Here is a 15,119-nt window from a genome sequence, read left to right as displayed (position 1 = left end):
TTTTATGCAATGACCTGTCGCCCAACGATTAATCCTGAAATGTCATTGTAAGCTACCATATTTTAACTGTTTACAGCCCAGATTTCTGTAATTATGGCAGAAAAGTAAAGAAACTCTTTCTGTTAACTTAGAAAAAGTATGTATGTACCATGTTTTTTTCATTAACCTTCTTCTAATTGATTGGAACCAATTGCATCAACCTTTGATTTCCTTTTGATTCGTAGGAGGGAAAATACGACCACGAAAATTAGGAGTTTACTGCATACATACAGAAAAGCAGTAAAATTTTGCAACAAGTGGCACGGTTTATGCGGAAAGTATGCAGTTTTTTGGGGTGAGTTTCGTTCCATTCGCAAGAATTTCGCCAGCAGGACGATAAATCAAATCGAGCGCTTTGATACCCGTAATATCCATGGATTCAACTCTCCATATGTTTCCCAACTGCGACCAATTGATATTTTTGGCTCAAACACAAAGATCTACTCCAATTACTTTGTACTAAAACACGTGAAAAGATTGATCTTAATGGCCAAAGGCCTAAAACTGACACACTTACCCTAGTTTATTTCTAGCTTTTTAAGAAGAAAAAAAGATATTTTTAATGTAAACATAAATATCCATCCAGCAGTATATTTCGTGCTGCAATCATAACATTCATAAGTATACTTACTATAAGCGCAATGAACAATATTCCAACATACGAGAGACAAAAAATGTTTGTTTTATTACACCTATTCAACGCAATGATCAAATCTTGGAATTGTTTACATTTAATTACATCAAATTATCGTAATTTCCGTAATGAATCCAACCCGGTTGAAGAGACGAAGAAAAATTACATCTTTAAATAGGCAATATTACTGATTAATAACGGACTTGGTTGGTTTCTGATCGCCTTGAAAATACTAGTTAAAACATCCTTTGATAAGCGCCCTGTAGAGCTATTTGAACAAATAATAGCCGTATTACCTTGACAATATACAAATCGCTTTTTCGGCCACTTTGTAACTCTTTACTCCTATGGTAAATTCCCACCATCAAACGTCAGTCTGTGCGTGAAACATGGTGAACATTTCCTTTCCATTTCAGTCCTATGAAAATCCCATAAGATACTGTCAAGCTTTGCGTGAAGAAAAGGCGAAGTGAATAGATAGACAAAGCACCGACAAACCGACAAAAATGACCATAGCTAAAACAGTTAAGCCATGAACCCGCATGCAAAAGTTATGAATTGGTTCGTGTCTGATCTATGATGTACAAATTCATTTTATCTAGACCAAAAAATCCTATAGTTTTGACAGATCGGATCACTGCACATTTAAATCGGCCGTTTACGATTTTCGGGCGTAAGCCAGAATTAAGTGTCAAGTCGGTTTGTCGGTGGACAAAGTCGGCTAGATTTCATGCACAGATTGTCAGATGGTTATGGGATTTTACCATAGGAGTAAAGAGTTGAAGAGTTATCGTCGGCGTTAATGGTTACTGAGCCAGCAACCATATATCTGCTTTTCTTTCATAAGAGCAAATGTCGGAAACGTAAACAATGACTTTTTCCGCGAATTTCTCCAGGATAAAAAAAAACCACTTAAGTGAACCATGATTGTGTAGAGGGAAAGTTCCCCTATCCGATAGAATTAATTGCTGACATGGATTAATTTTGAAATACGAGAAATTTACGAAAGAAGCCATTGTTTATGGTTTTGACATTGGTACTTGTGAACGCTGAAAATTTTATTTTGACAGATCGATGGCCAACTATACCAGTTATACCACTGTGGCGGGGTCAACTTTTAGTCAGTTATTTTGCATGAAGTTCCACATATGTTATGTGCTTTGGGGCTCTCGATATACCACGTGGATATTTAAGAGAGGAAGGGGGATTATCCTTGGTTCGCACTAAGATTTTAAAAATGGTGTGGATAATTGTCCATTCAGGTCTAAAGCTTTTCAAAAACTGTTCACGAGGTATATGGACAGAACCTTTCTATTTACTCAGCATTCACGTATCTCACGAAAGCAAAACAAAATCTTGGGTAGTCGTCTTTTTTTCCTTGATTTGTTTTCCGTCGACCTTGTTCAATGCTGCCGACGCCAGGGAGGCAGCTCCCACACCTGGACCCTACCTATCGACCCATCATCAACTCATGAACCGGGGACCAACGACTTTACTTCCCTTCCGAAGCAAGGCGTGATCAGAGATGTTATACCTCAGAACATCCCGGCGACGCCGACTGGAATTGAACCCTGGTCTGTTGGGGTTAGAAGTAATCACGCTACCACTACACTACCGGTGCTGTTGGGTAGAGGCGTCGTCCTTTCATAAACCGCATTTGTAGCACTTGCTGCACGAACATGAGCACGATTGATCACCCGCGGTCGCTTCTCCATCATTGTCAGCTTAACTATCACTTCGAACTATAACAGACACGTATTTCGATTACTAGGTACTTGCAAACTTCTTCTAGTCTATGGCTAGACATGGCAAAATTGTGGTACGCTAGAACATTCTATTTTGTATACATATAACCCATCTCTATGTAGAGTGAGGAGAGGTTTTAATAACGCGCCAAACGATTCAGTTTCAAACGATGGAATGTATCTTTCAATATCGAAAAAGGGAAGATAGAGGGGTTTGAATACATTTTTAAGGCATCAAGCAGGTTTATTACTTCAATGATTGAATATGTTCTATTTTCATGGTAGAATGATTAGATAATCTGGTTAAATTTCAGTAATTTAGTTGCATTACAATAAATCGACGTCGATGAGCTGTTTGACAATTTGTTCTTCTAGTTAAATGCCAACTCTAACGCCATTCAACAAATGCCACGCTCAGAAATAAAATGCTCAAACAGCTCACCAATAAACTTAATCAATCGATTCCGACAATAGTGAGATTGTCCAGACGACAACCTCGTTTATGAGGGCGAAACAATAGAATGCGCATAACTCAGTCTACAACAACCATGTACCTAATAAACTGCAATAACAATATCGAACTAACTACCATAGGGAGCGCGCGCCTTTCCTTGATTTTCCAACACAAACATGACCATACTCTACTGATGCTGCTGCTGTTGATATTATCTGAAGAATATTGCATGATGTGTACCTTCGTTCTAATATAGCTGAAAATTGATTCTAAAGCTAGCCTTAATACACTTCTTTCATATGCTATTATATCCAGATGCCTGTTTCAATGCTACACAACAGTAACCATTCCAACAATAGGAATGAAAAACCGAATAAAAAGACAACTGCACTCACTTGATGGTTTGGAGGTGGAAGGCAGAGTAAATTGAAAGTAACATAATGGCGACCGAACTCAATTCAATTAGAATGCACTTGATAGACGCACACGATCCTCGGGTGTTTGTTGTTTCCTTTCCATTGCAACAAAAACCCACAAACTGTACATGCACTAGGTACCTACTGAGGACGACGCAAACGAAAATAAACTAAAACCGACCGACGAGAGAGGATAATAAAAAAAAAACCCGTTAAAATAATAAAATTTAATTAAAAGCTATCTGACTGACTGACTCGGTATTGTATGTTTTGTTACGCGAAGCGAGGGACGACACACTTGCAATCATCTCCCGACTGAATGTGCGATGGAAATGTGATTTGGATTGCGCTGGAGATGGCACTCCCAATTACTCAAATTGACTGTGTGCTGGGGTGGAGTGCTTTCTTGCAAGCAATCCTTGATGTTCAATCGAATTACAAGTGCAAAGCAATTCCATTAGTTACGACTTGGTTCAATTTGATTTCAAGCAAACGATGCTTGGCACATAGGAACCTTGCATCACAATTTAGGACACACAATCCAAAACCCACCACGCAGCCGCCCCCGCTTCTTAGTACTTATTGAACGCAAATCTCCAACGCTGCATAGCAATACCCTCGTTTCCGCTTGGTTAAATCAACAGCTCATTCTGTTATAAATCCGTCGAGTCGGATGATTTAGGCCGCCCAACCGGTGGTGGCGGAGCCGGAACCTGTGGTCGCTTGATTTTTGCCTGGTCAAAACCACGAGGCGATTGCGGTACATGCTGAAGACTAGTTGTTATTGTTGTTGCGTTATTCGTCGATTCGACCGTCAGTTCTGCGGGAACAACCGTACTCGTCGGCGATTGGATGTCACTTCCGAGCGATCCGGTCGATTCCATCATTGCCAACGGGGGGACACCTTCCGGTACCGTGGCCACCAGCGTTGACGGTTTGTCCTTGGTTCGAGTTTTCTCATCGGCAACATCGATAATCGCTACCTGTTGTTTGTCGATGTTGTACATTTGGGTCCGCTCGAGGACAGTTGAGCCGCTTTCCTTGCTCGTCCCGGAACTGGTTTCGCCTCGGAAGCTTTGAGCTTTTTTGATCGAGGTACCCGAGCTGATTAGCGTGTTGGTTCCTTCGCTGACTTTGGATATCTCCGGAATGGAACCCTTGAAGCTTAGTGGCCTAAACAGAATAGCAGGTCGCTCGGGAATGACTGGCTTTTCGCGGATTGCCGAAAGCAACACGGAACTGCTATCGTCATCGGTGCTGTTTGAGTGTGGACCCGGGCCCGTTGGGGTGGGCGTCTTTACCAACGTAGTCCTCGGCAGGGCCACCGGTTTGATCGGCAGGGGAAACGTAGGACGATGGTGGTTTTCCTTATTCTCTTTATTACTGTAACGATAAGAGGGAAATGGAAACAATTTATTAATTGGGTTCTTGAAAAGGAATCTTGAATTGCTTTTGTGTGTGTTTGGTTTCAATACATAAAAAAACGGAAATGATTCAAATAGTTTAAACAGGTTAAAACAGCAATATTTGGAAACGACATGAATCTCATGAGGCTGTTCCAGAATTATTTTAAGGACTTCCATGAAAGTACCTTATCTTTATTTATAAATGTAGACATTTTTGATGAGCCTACATAATTCTTATTGATGACCTGTCCCCCATACACCCTCATGGCCATGAATTACGCTTTTACATGTCTTTAGAATCATGTTCAGAGGACTTCTGTGGTAGGCGTGGCGAGCGTCAGGCATGGCATGTCCCTATGTCTACCGGTAGATTAGACAATACATAAAACAGTAGTCGACCTGAGCACTTCACTATATAGCATGGATAAACGAACATTCGGGGCAACAGTATTCGCGGTATAAGACCAAATTTATTTATTACAAACCATGAGCCTTTTCATTTTTGCAAGACCCTTAACCTTCTCCTTCCCTCAGCACAGGTGATTCACAACTTTTCGGCCCATCGCATGTTTGTCAATCTACCAGTCAGTACTTATTTAAGCTTCTCCGAGTGCTCATTATTCTCGTCCATATATGTTCTTAAGAATTCAACTGAGCAACTATTAAAAAACAATTAAAATACTATTGATTTTAAACAAACACCTTTTTAACGGGTTCAATCATTCTAAGGAAAAACTTTTTGTTCAAGTACTTTTTTTCAAAAACATATAGGGGAAATGGCTCTAATGTTGGCCATCTAAGATTGGGCCCATCGCTAAAAATCTGCTATTTATCAATTTCATCTTGATAAACGCGTCATTGGGGCGATACTAATGGATATTTTTGGTCGCTATTGAATATTTAGTCGATTGCTGAATTTATGTATGGGCCCAAATTAGGGGTATTTAGGCCGACATTACATCCATTTCTCCTATTTGTAGTTCAAAACAACGAAACCCTTCTGAGAAGGAATCGTGTTTTGTTTTCGAACCTGGGATCGTGGAAAATGTCAGGAATTTTGAAAATGTATCTTCGTTCCAAGTTCGTTAAAATGTCTCCAATCATGATTATTGTTTAGATCGGAGTTTCAAAAACTTGTCTAAGTTTGAAAGCTGTAAAAAATATCCATATTCCAGAACCTGAAAATAAAAACAATTCAATTTTAAAAATTAATATTGTTACTGAATATAAACCCGCTCTGAAACTAGCCAGTTCAAAATAAACTTCCGATTGCAGTTGAAAAAGCTCCTGGAGAAGATGGAAATTGAAAGGAACCTCCTGAATGAGATCGGAGCAAATTTTAAGGACCAGTCGACATTGGCGTAGTTACTGGCCAGGCCCCCTCCAGAATTAGAATTATCTAGCCCCCCTAGAACTTTTGGTGTTTTTTTTATTCACCAGTATTTTATCAAGCTTGTAAACTTTGATGTTACTATTTTTTAAGTCCTTTATGTTGACTTCTTTTCCTACGTTCTGGACTAGAAGAAGCAATTTTGTAAAATTATATTATATCGATATTTAAACGATGGCATAATAAGACCTCTACAGGCTCTAGAAATTGGTAATGAGCCCAGGGATTTTTCTTTAACTTCTGGGAACTTTGTAAAACTTCAAGGACTACTAAGAAGTTCAGGGAACATCGTAGAAATTGAGGAAACTTATTAGAAGTTTTGGGAACTATATAGATCTCCAGAAAAAATCGTAGAAACAAGAAACTTGGAAATGTTCTGAATACTGCGTAAAAGTGGAAAATTTATTTGAGTTTGAGAAGTTTCGTAGAAGCTAAGGGAACATTATTTTATTTCAGGGAAGCTCATTATTAATCAGGAACCTCTACATAATTTCAGGGCACTTTTTTGAAGCCTCATGTTCTTGGAATAGTTCTGGATATTACGTACAAATGCAAGAATATTTCGTTCCTGGAAATTCACGGAAAATCATCGAGAAACATAGAAGTACAACAAAGTTTGTAGAAGTTTGCGAATTTCGTAGCATTTTGAGGAGCTGCGTAAAACTTCATATAAGTGTAAGGAATTATTAAAAAGTTCAGGGAATTTTGTAGAAGATCTAAAGATAGTTCAACAAACTTCTAGGAGATCTTAATTCGAAAAAGCTCCATGAACTTCTTGGGGTTTTGAGATAAGTTTAGTTAAATTTCAAGGAACTTTCCAGATGTTCAAGAATATTTGTAGATGACAGGTGCCTTTTCGGAAATGCAAAGTTGTTCAGAGATCTTCGTAGAAATAAGAGAGATTGACAAAATTAAGAATTTGGAATAAATTCAGGGAACTTCGTAGAAATTGAGGAAATTTAGTAAAACTTGAGGGAGTGTTGTAAAGGGCGAACACGAAATTATTGCGACACATTCAACAGGGCATAACTTTTTTACCATTGGGTAAAAATCAACCAAATTTTGCACACTTTCTCATTTATGTGTATTGTGTACATGCTGTCAAACTCGAAGTCGTGTTTTTCGATTCAACAAAAATGGAGGTGAACCAACGCGAGTTGAGAGAACAAATTCTTTACAAACACCTGGAATTTCCTGACCTGTCGCACCGGCAGTTGGGAAAAATGTTGAACATTCACCATTCAACCGTCTCCAGAGTGTTGAAGCGGTTCCAGGAGCGGTTGACGTTGGACCACGGCAAAGGAGCTGGAAGAAAACTGGGACCGGAGAACAAAAAGACGGAGGGAAAGGTGAAGCGGATGATTAAAGCAAATCCCAACGTCTCAAGCCTTGATTTGGCTAAAAAGATCGGCATGTCGCAGAGCTACGTCCAGAATGCAAAGAAGAGAGCTGGATACATACAAGGTACAGAACTTCCCAAACCGCGATGAGCGGCAACAATCGACGGCTAAAACTCGGGCACGGAAGCTCTACGAGAAGATGCTGACAAAATATGGCTGCTGTGTGATGGACGTATAATAAAAGCCGATTTTAAGCAAATTTCGGGGTTGGAGTTTTTCACCGGCAAGAGCAAGTTCGATGTGGACGACAAATTTAAGAAGAAGAAAATGTCGAAGTTCGCCTCCAACTATCTCATTTGGCAGGCCATCTGCTCTTGCGGACTGAGGAGTGAGCCTTTCGTGACAAAGGGCACAGTAAATGGCAAGATCTACAAATCTGAGTGCCTCGAGAAGCGCCTTTTGCCGTTCTTGCAGCAGCACGACGAAGCTCCGCTATTTTGGCCAGATTTGGCATCATGCCACTATTCTAAAAGTGTCCTGGAGTGGTATGAGGCCAATTCTGTCCATTTTGTTCCAAAGGACATGAATCCGCCAAACTGTCCGGAGCTGCGCCCGGTGGAGCAGTACTGGGCAATAATGAAGCGGGAACTTCGGAAGAGCAAGAAGACAGTCAAAGACGAGAAGGACATGTTAAGAAAATGGAAAAAAAAACTGAGAAACTGGTACCGGATGACACTGTAAAGACTTTGATGGAGGGCATCAAGCGAAAATGCGTTCAATTTTACACTCAAGGCTCCATCGATTAACTTTTCTTTTGATTTTTTAAGTAAATATATGTATAAAACTACCCTAAAATTTTGGTTTGATTCTAAACATTATAAGAAAATTGGCATGACATTTTCGGTGTCGCAATAATTTCGTGTTCGCCCTTTAGACGTTTAGGAAACGTTACATAAGATACAGTAAATTCTTTCAGACATCCTTCCTAGAAAGCAGGAAAAATTCAAAAGATCTCCATATAGACAAATATATAAGTAAAGTTCTCTGGACATTTTTCCAAGACTTCAAGTTGATCAAGCTCTGAGGATCTCCAACTGTTTAAAAATGCAAGGTTCTTTCAAGATTGTAAGGTTGTTCAGGAAGTACCGTAATCCGGGGGAAAATTTATCACTGGGGTGAAATTGATCATAATGTGTTGCACTTTTAATTGTCACGTATAACATGGTCGGTGATAGATATCAAGAGAAATATTAAAAGTGTCTTTTCCCAACAAAAAAGAAAATTTATTGCATATATTTAAATTTTATAGATCTGACGTGAAGTAGCATATAATATCAACATCCAACCAAACGATCATAGGACTGCAACTATTGATGAGATAACCATTCAAGTATCATGTTTTACTAAACTAAGTGTCAACGAATCTGAATCGGATTCAGCGAACCCACATTTCATAAGAACAATTACTAGAAATGCACTGGGAAGCCATTTGAGGGGTTGATCAATTTCACCCCATATCGATATTTTCAAATTTAAGATTTCAAAAATTTCCTAAAAATTAACAAAACATCCAATATTATAAGAAATCATGCAGAACGATGGAGGCCTCTTAGCTACTGATTTAAATACCATTAGTTTTTCAATATTTAGTATTGTAGAAATTTATTTATTTACGTTAAATAGTGATCAATTTATCCCCGGATTACGGTATTCAAAAGTTTTCCAGGTAATTGAGTTTTGAATGATGAATCTAGATTTTATGGACATGTTTGTACATTCTCTACAGGAAGACCCGTGCCTTGGTGAATTAGCTAAATTGTCAAGAATTAGCACTCCAGCAGCTAAATTCTGGGAATAAATTTTAACGAAAAGTGGAAATTTCCACACGCAAAAAAAACCGTTCCGGTATTCGTGAACAACAAATCACGAAAGCATGAACTGCTAGTTCGTTTGAATTCATAACTTAGTTCCCGTAAACGTGATCGAGTGAATAACATTTTCATGAAATAAATCCCAAATCCATGAACTTACGTCACGCCTGTTCAGCGCGACCATCGATTTCATAACGCTACAGAAAACACAAAGTAAAATCATGATTTCGTGATTATGAACCCATAAGTGTGATTTTCGTTCCTGAAATCGTGAACTTGGATCACATGCAAAGCTGCAGCTGTCATTTTCAGTTGTTGGTGATTTTATCCTTATAGAGTGCTCGGATCCGTCGAGCATAGTGGCTCGATTATTAGTGAGTGAGCTGAGCCGTATCATCAGAATGGGGTCTGGCACAATGACAGTTGCTGGTACATGTCATCATACTGGCCGTCCTCGAAGAAAAAGAATCCCCGAACGCATCCGGTGTTCTTTCTCCCGCCGCTCCGATGGCAGTCGAAGGTGATGTTGATTTGTTGAGCTGAAAACTCGGCTGAAAGTGTGTTCATTCCATCTGCTGGCCAGATAGCTGCTGCCAGTTTGGGATGCGGGTAAAACCTGCATAAAGGCTTCCGTTGTTTTCATTCCACTTCCTCACTCGATTTAAAATATTGGTAATTATAATGAAGTTGACATTTTACAGTCCATGAACCATGTTCCCGTTTTCGAGAACAAGGTTCACGATATCAATCACAACGCATGAACATAAATCACGTTTGCCAAAACTAGATCATGATTTTCCGAACAGAGTTCACGATTCTATGACTTTTGTTGCCTTTGCAGGCGTTACGTTTATTTTGTGGAACAATGTTCACGATTTCATGATTTTTATTCATGGTGTACTTTCGTAAACGAAAAATTTACTTGTTCCGAAAATCGTGACTGGAGGTTGACGAATTTCGGAACGGATTTTTCCCGTGTAATGTGTATAAATTTCTTTCTTTTCGATGAAATTTATGCCCGTAATTCAGCTGCAGGATAGTTTGAATGCCTTAGCACATACAAAAATCCATGTGTGTATTCTATGATTAAAAAAACTCGTGTAAATAATTAATTGGCTCCAAATGGGTATAACCAAAACTAACTTAATTAAAAAAAAATCCCAATACTTTTGTAAACATAAATTTAATTATTATCTAGTCACACACAGGGACACAATCATTCAAATTACGAGTTCCTTCCTTTTGATTAGAATTAAAGTTAAATCTTGATTGACTTCGGTGGTGTAGTGGTAAGCGTGATTGCCTCTCACCCCAGCAGGCCTGGGTTCAATTCCCATTTCAATCAAATTCATGGAATTATCTAACTCTGCGCATTTTCTTAAGTTTGAGGGGGAGGTAGCTCATCGATTCTTCCGGTTCGCCTCCTAGCATCGTGCTATAAGGTACCAGGCGATAACCAGAGCAGTTGATCGATAGCTCGATGACGTCATTTCGTTGGCGTCTGCAATGGGAAATTCTCATAGCAGGCGTTGACGATGGGACGCTGTCGAGTTGTTGAATAGCAACTATCGTGGTATCTCACCGATTACCTGTCGATCTGCCAAATTTCGAAAGACGTCTGCATTGAACTGTCTCATATAATAATATTCCGCCCACTATATCACAAGAAATTGCGAGTAGCTGAGTGGAATGGAGATAAGTTAAGCATTGGGTACAGGACCAAGTCTCCCCTGGGTGGTGCCAGAAGATGAGCGCAATAGAATCATCAAGTTGCCATAAGGCACGTAATGAGACTATTGCATGGCTGGGTAGTCAAAGTCTTCCATTCGTTAGTCATTTCAGGTGGATTAGAACAGGTTTAGGTTTAGGGTGGGCGTTGGCCAGATTTGGATTTATCAGATATAATCCTAAATAGGACCATATAACCTCAACTTCTGTCACAATGTTTCATGGTGACTAATCAACACTCAATGGGTAAAATATCAAATTTGCGGTAAATTTGAAAAAAAGGTAACTTGGAGTGTAGAGCGCACTGCCCACTGGACGATTCTGAAGCCTGACCAAGTGAGTGGGTTAAGGGGGTTTATTTGATTGTACGTCATTTCCAAGTTATATATATAGATACATTCATACCATTGGCATTTTGTATTTGATATGAGACAGAGACAGGATGCGGAGGGCCCGCTTAGGGGGAGCGTAACCCATGTTATGGCTTCCATTTATTAAATAGTTCAGATAGGCTGGAAATGATAGGTTCATGGTGAGAAAATGTACCATATGGTGCCCGTTCACTGATCAAAATTAGATTCAAATCGTCAGGCCCTGCCCTGGAATAAGGGGATTGACGATGATTGTACGTTTAGGTTTGCTTTTGTAATTGTAAGATAGATAGTTTGCCTCAATTGAAACATTGAGTTGTATAAACTTGACGTATCATACCTCTAAAATAGTAGTAGTTACAGTGCCGCATTATCTAACAACCACTGCCTGCAACTAATGTTGGAGGGGCCGGCAGGGCTGATTACGGATCAAAACTAACATAACTCTAACACTGAAATGATCCCGAAACTAACGTTCATTCATTGCACTTTGAGTCATAAAGTAGTTTTATTTATTTTCCTACTAATCTATCTACACACTTAGTTTTTTCTACCGAGCTCGGCTGTGCGGGTCTCGGCGGGGAAGGTTTCGCTGAGATCTCGGCGGGAGTGACATTTGATTGAGGTCTCGGATAATGTCTTTTCTAATGATCTGCATACGTTTCTTTTCTTTGTTATCTACTGTATCCCCTTTTTATTTTTCTGCTCTTCTTTCCTCATCTCTTCTTTTGTTTTGTTTGTTTACATATAACTAATACTAATACCTCCTTGTTTTATCTCTAATTTATCTACTATGTCCCACCATCACGATGAGAGATGAGCTACCGTACATGGTACACGCTCATATACACTCCCAAAATAGTATGCCGCCAGTAAGTATATCACAGAGGCAACTAAAGATCCAGAAACAAAAACCGATAACGCTGAAGATAATGAGCTGTGGTGATTTATATGACTATATAGTATTATTTATTTAAACTAACCTAAACACAACGTGGGGTGACCCAAATCCAAACGATCACTAACCAAAATAATAGACTTATCTTTTTTCAGCAGGTGTAATTTCGTATAGTTCTGTTTCTCTATTTTCAGCAAAACAACAACAAAAAACCTCTATAACTCTTCTCCATTCTTTTAATCTCCTACTATCCCCTATAAATGTATCGGAAACTAGTGGGACTGTCTGTGCAAACAGAAACAGGCCTGCTAGTGGAAGAAGGTCGTTATGCTATACGGTCTAGCATAGGCCTACGGCCAGGTTTCAGTAGGTGCTTATGCCTTTGTTGTCGTTTGGAACCAGTTTTGCGAGGTAAGCGACGATTGTGCGTATTTCTCGCGTAACTTTTGAAAAGGGCCTATTTATAGCCTGAACAATACGTAAAGAGCAAATTGAAACATTGAACGTCGCGTGAAAGTGGAACTTAATGAAGGCCTAAGTACTTTTTCGTAGTTTTTAGTTTTCGGATTTGAAAGATCGTCGGTTACAGTGGCCTGCTTACTGAGCAGAAAAACGCGGTTCCAGGTTTTTACATATCAAAGAGATTTATGGTAAAATCGCTCGTGTATCGTGTATTTTGCGAAACTCGTTGTTGTCGTTGATTCCGGGTTTGAATGGATACAAAAATTTGAGCAACGGTATTATGTGATATGAGGGGCTCGGTGGCCTTAGAGCAACCGTTTTTGCTTACTAAGCAGAACATCATGAGTCTAATCTCAGGCCCATCCACATTCAAGATTCGTCAATCGTTTTATTTGTTAATATGACTACATGGTAATAACAGAAACTCGGTGATTAAAAAGGTGCTCGTCTGCCTAGTGGCAAACATTTTTGCTTACTGAGCAGAAGACCGTGGGTTTAGTCCCAAGCTCCTTCACGTTATATGATCGTTAGGACATCAAATCAGCTTATCTTTTACCAAAACGAACCCTGCTGCAAACCCAACCCTCTTATCCAACATCCCAGTGATTCCTCGTGGAAGTGCAGAGGTGTTCTCGGCTTCCATCAAAGCGAGTGTCATGTCAACACAATCCTTCCCATTCCTTTCTTGACCTGTGTTCAGGCGCGGCCGGCGCTGGTATTGCCCAACTTAAGATCACCAGTTTTTACACATTGAGGATGATTGCTAGTCCCAAGCATCGTCTATTGGTTCTCTGTGTAATTACAGCTGATCTGGCAATAACAGAGTAGCAACCGTGGGCGGTCAATCAAGCTCAAGCTCTGCGCATTTTCTTAAGTTTGAGATGGTTAAATTTATGGCATCCGGTCGCTATGTGATTTCATAACAAAAAGCATGAACAAAGGAACATTGCTTGTTCAAATTCAGTAAGTTGTTAAGGCTCCCCCAATCGAGGTCACAATCAATGCTATCAAATAAATATAATCAAATTTATTGTTTCACCATTAAAATAAAAGTAAGCCTCAATGTCATATTATTGGTCACAGAAAAAAAATGTACCCTAAAACAAGCATCGTTGCGAGTTTTTATTTAACGGTAGTTTAGCAAAAAAATCAACAGGCCCCCTCCAGATAAATTTTCTAGCTACGCCAATGCCATTCGAAAGGATCTAACTAAAGGAAATAAGAAGACAAGCATTCCTAAGCGATGTTAGAACGAATTCTCGGGAATGCCGGAAGCTTCGGAGATAAATCTGAAGAATCTTCCAGAGCAATTTCGGAAAACAATATCCTGGGAAAGTTAAAAGAAACTACCGAGAGTCTTCCGAGGTAAGTCACAAAAACTTTCGAAGGAAGTCTGATAAATTTCAGCGGCACCGGTGGTGTAGTGGTAAGCGTGATTACCTCTCACCCCAGCAGGCCTGGGTTCAATACCAGTCAGCGCCGCCGGGATGTTCTGAGGCATAACATCTCTGATCACGCCTTCCTTCGGAAGGGAAGTAAAGCCGTTGGTCCCCGGTTCATGAGTTGATGGGTCGATAGGTAGGGTCCAGGTGTGGGAGCTGCCTTTCTGGCGTCGGTAGCAGTGGTGCTCAGCACGGAAAACAAGATCGCCGGAAAACATATCAAAGGAAAAAAAAAGTCTGATAAATTTCACAAGAGAAACCAGAAGGACTTCAACTTGAAATTGGAAGAAGTTTCCGGCAAAATGGTAGAAATTTCTGGGAGTGGTCGTAAAAAATTTCATAGGAAGTCTGCAGACAATTTCAGGAGAAGCCAGAATTCGTTCAACAGAAGGTCAAACATTAGATTATTATTATTTAGCTTTATTAAGGAGGCTTTCAGCCTTAGGCTGGTTCGCCTCCATAAAACATTAGATCAGCCTATCTGGTCCCTGGATATAAATAATAAATAATGAGAGGTCAACGGAAAGTCTAAATATTTAGCTTTATCAGGAAGTTTTGTAGCGCTGTCCGGTCATTAGGCCGAATGGTTCCCTGCTTACCGAGACTTATGAAATGTTGGTGAGCTACCATACATAAATCTCTTCGAAAACTTTTTATAGAGAGCTCGAACTGTGAAAGGGAAAATAGCTCTAATGTTGGCCTATGGATCTAAGATTGGGCCCATCGCTACTAATGAATATTTTTGGACGCTATTGAAAATTTAGTCCATTGCTGAATTTATGTATGGGCCCAAATTAGGGGCATTTAGGCCGACATTACATTCATTTCTCCTATTTAGTTTTTCCGAAATAGAATAATTTTCATAGGGGAAATGGCAATGTCGGCCTAAATGTCCCTAATTTGGATACATTCAGTAATCGATC

General features: G+C 39.7%; 1 protein-coding gene across 2 annotated transcripts in view; it reads right to left on the bottom strand.

The window, feature by feature from the left end:
• Window positions 1–2,637: 2,637 nt before the first annotated feature.
• The window catches only part of LOC135703276 (rho GTPase-activating protein gacI-like), a 109,564-nt gene continuing 97,082 nt past the window's right edge, over window positions 2,638–15,119 (bottom strand). For both annotated transcript variants that reach the window (XM_065224440.1, XM_065224439.1), the window contains one exon: window positions 2,638–4,671. In XM_065224440.1, the coding sequence (XP_065080512.1) occupies window positions 3,942–4,671 (730 nt within the window). In that variant the 3' untranslated portion in view covers window positions 2,638–3,941. The remainder of the gene's footprint in view (window positions 4,672–15,119) is intronic.

Source organism: Ochlerotatus camptorhynchus, unplaced genomic scaffold (genome assembly GCF_037179485.1).
Source record: "Ochlerotatus camptorhynchus isolate MF236.1 unplaced genomic scaffold, CSIRO-AGI_Acam_v1.1 ptg000211l, whole genome shotgun sequence".
NCBI lineage: Eukaryota > Metazoa > Arthropoda > Insecta > Diptera > Culicidae > Ochlerotatus > Ochlerotatus camptorhynchus.
Note: the sequence above shows the minus strand (reverse complement) of the source record. Positions and strands in the feature narration are given on the sequence as shown.